We start from the raw sequence: 3,248 nt of genomic DNA on the forward strand, positions 1-3,248 counted from the left end.
AAAAAAAAAAAAAAAGAAAAAGATGAGGCAGCGCCTGTGGCTCAAAGGAATAGGGCGCCGGCCCCAACCCCCGAGAGTGGCGGGTTCAAACCCGGCCCCTGCCAAACTGCAACAAAAACAAAAAATAGCCGGGCGTTGTGGCAGGCGCCTGTAGTCCCAGCTACTCAGGAGGCTAAGGCAAGAGAATCTTCTAAGCCCAGGAGCTGGAGGTTGCTGTGAGCTGTATGACACCACAGCACTCTACCGAGTGTGACAAAATGAGACTCTGTCTCTAAAAAAAAAAAAAAAAGAAAAGAAAAGAAAAAGATACATATATAGTATTCACCTATAATGAATACATTCTAAGAATCCCAGTTGGATTTCTGAAACCATGAATAGTACCGAACCCCATATATACTGTTTTTTACTATATATACATGCCTATGATAAAGTTTAATTTACACACTAAAATAGAAAAATTATAACACTATGCTGTAATAAAAGTTACATGAATATGCTTTTTCTCATCCTCTTCCTCTCTAAAAAAACATCTTATTGCATTGTCCTTATCTACTTGAGGACCGTGGTTAGAAACCACAGAAAGGTAACTGAAACTGGAAAGCGATACCTCAGATAAGGGGGAACGACTGTACTAGAACATAAATAGAAGATTTCTGATGCAACACAACAAAAAGCACCAGTGGGCCTCCACTGACAAACAAGTAGAACTGGGGAAGGGCAATAGCGTTACTTTTTTCTTTTTAGTTTCCTTCTGCGTTGTTTGAACTTTACCATGAGCATGTATTATCATAATACGAAGTTTAATAACATTTTAAATACTGATGTGTTAATTTTTTTTTTCTTTTTACTAACCTCCAGAGCTCTCTTGTAGTCACCTAGGTGAAAAGCACAGTATCCAATCCACAAATTAGTATCCTCTTCTTGCTCCCCAACATGACGTTTGAACTTCAGGTTGAAAAATTCATGAGGAAAAAAATTAAAAGCTTTCAATAGTAAACTCTCTGTTTAAATACCAATGGGGGGAGGTGGTCAGGGACAGTTTGTTTTCACATATCCCTGACCCCTGTCCATTGGTTTGTGACTGTTAAAAAAAAATGCTATCTTAAGTTATTGTTGAACAGTAGGCAATCTAAGAATATGAATAAGACAATACACAATTTAATTAAACATTTACCTGTAGGACTTAGTATAATTATCTCCTAATTGTCACAAAACTTATATTTTCAAACATATCATCCTTGTTTTTCTTATTTACTGATGTCTTTCTCAAGGAAGTATTTGAGTTATCTAACAAATCTGGATGATATGTAAGGAATATAAGAATCATGTAAAATATTTAAAGCCAAATAACTGAAGGTTAGAGAGGCTGAATAATGAACTCAAGGGTGGTAATAGGGACTTAAAGTAATACGTGATGTTAAAGCCCATGTTTTCAATGTGCATACTCTACTGCATTCAACCTCACACTTAAATCGTGCCCCATTAAGACACATATGTTTATTATTAGGGCATAGCTTTTCACTGAGGACAAACCATTACATCTTTCTATTACTCTTAAATAGGCTAGTTTACCAGGACTAAAAGAGTTAGGGGTATTCACAAAACTGGGCTTATTTACGTCCATTATGAATAAGGATTTATTAGTTTCTCAGTCCTACTTTGAAGGACTGAGACCTTGAAAGAAGATTCTGAATTATCAACCTGCCAGCCTTGGTGTACGTGGCCAGTGTACCACTCACTGAGCTACGGGCACTGTCTGACCCTCCATATTTTGGGGTTGCATTCACTATTAGTGGGACTATACACAAAAGTACCCCTCAGGAAATAAGGAGTTTGGCTTGGCACCTATGGGTCAAGTGGCTAGGCACCAGCCACATACATCTAAGGTGGCGGTTGGAATCCAGCCTGGGTGCACCAAACAACAATGACAGCTGCAACCAAAAAAAAAATAGCCGGGTGTTGTGGCAGGTGCCTGTAGTCCCAGCTACTTGGGAGGCGGAGGCAGGAGAATTGCTTGAGCCCAGGAATTGGAGGTTGCTGTGAGTTGTGATGTCATAGCACTCTACCCAGGGGGACAGCTTGAGGCTCTGTCTCAAAAAAAAGAAGAAAGAAAGAAAGAAAGAAGGGGTTTGGGGGCAGCACCCGTAGCTCAGTGGGTATGGTACCCACCACATACACCAAGGCTGGTGGGTTTGAACTGGCGTGGGCCTGCTAAACAACAATGACAACTGCAACAGTAACAACAACAACAACAAGAAAAAGAGCTGGGCATTGGGGCGGGCCTGTAGTCCCAGCTACTTAGGAGCCTAAGGCAAGAAAATCACAAGAGTTTGAGGTTGCTGTCAGCTGTGACACCATGGCACTCTATGGAGGGTGACATAGTGAAACTAACTCAAAAAAAAAAAAAAAAAAAAGGCCTGGCACCTGTAGCTCAGCAGCTAGGGCACCAGTAAAATACACTGGAGTTGGCGGATTTGAATCCAGCCTGGGCCTGCCAAACAAGAATGACAACTATAACCAAAAAATAGCAGGGCATTATGGTGGGCACCTGTAGTCCCAGCTACTTGGGAGGCTGAGGCAAGAGAATTGCTTAAGCCCAAGAGTTTGAGGTTGCTGTAAGCTGTAACACTATGGCACTCTACCCAGGGTGACAGCTTGAGGCGCTGTCTCAAAAGAAAGAAAGAAAGGTGTGTGTTTGTTTTTTAGCTCATCTGGAATCTGTCTCTGACTAGATTTATAGGGATTTATATGAAGAAGCCCAGAATGCACCCACCTGTTCCAAAAGCATAGCAACAAGCATTCGCCCAAGCATTCATCTATACTCTGGTAGTCACTTTCTGTAAAGTAAACTTCTTTGGACATTACCTCCAATAGGGTAATAGCTCCAGTGAAATCTCTTTGTGAAAGTAGCTCCTCTAGTTTTGGAATCTTCCTACCTTTCTTCTTTCTTTTGTCAGTGTGCTGTACGTCCCCGCCTACAGCAGGTTTGGCCCTTGAAAGCATCTGTGAAAGAAACAACAAAGATAGCTGTATTGTCCAATTCTCAATATCAATTTTAAACTCAGACTGACAGCTCTACGATTTACCAGTCAAATCCTACAGGGAAGCCTATTCAAACTCTTTTAGTAAGACATTTTACTAAAAGGGTCATCACTCTGTAACTGACCTGAACCAAATAGCTACTCAACTCCGATTCAACAGGAGATGCTCACGCCCATCTTTTTTCATCTCAGCCACCTCTCGCTCTA

General features: G+C 41.0%; 1 protein-coding gene across 3 annotated transcripts in view; it reads right to left on the bottom strand.

The window, feature by feature from the left end:
- TTC26 (tetratricopeptide repeat domain 26) overlaps window positions 1-3,003 on the bottom strand; it is a 61,185-nt gene extending 58,182 nt beyond the window's left edge. Inside the window, exons 1-2 of one of the 3 annotated variants that reach the window (XM_012806243.2) lie at window positions 2,866-3,003; window positions 853-945 (exon numbers count right to left, since the gene is read on the bottom strand). In XM_012806243.2, coding sequence (XP_012661697.2) covers window positions 853-945; window positions 2,866-3,003 — 231 coding nt within the window. The remainder of the gene's footprint in view (window positions 1-852; window positions 946-2,865) is intronic. The other 2 variants (XM_003791582.3, XM_003791581.3) reach the window with 2 other exon arrangements.
- Between the last annotated feature and the right edge of the window lie 245 nt (window positions 3,004-3,248).

The sequence above is a fragment of the Otolemur garnettii genome, unplaced genomic scaffold, assembly GCF_000181295.1.
Source record: "Otolemur garnettii isolate 467f Iridium unplaced genomic scaffold, OtoGar3 scaffold00049, whole genome shotgun sequence".
NCBI classification, from domain to species: domain Eukaryota; kingdom Metazoa; phylum Chordata; class Mammalia; order Primates; family Galagidae; genus Otolemur; species Otolemur garnettii.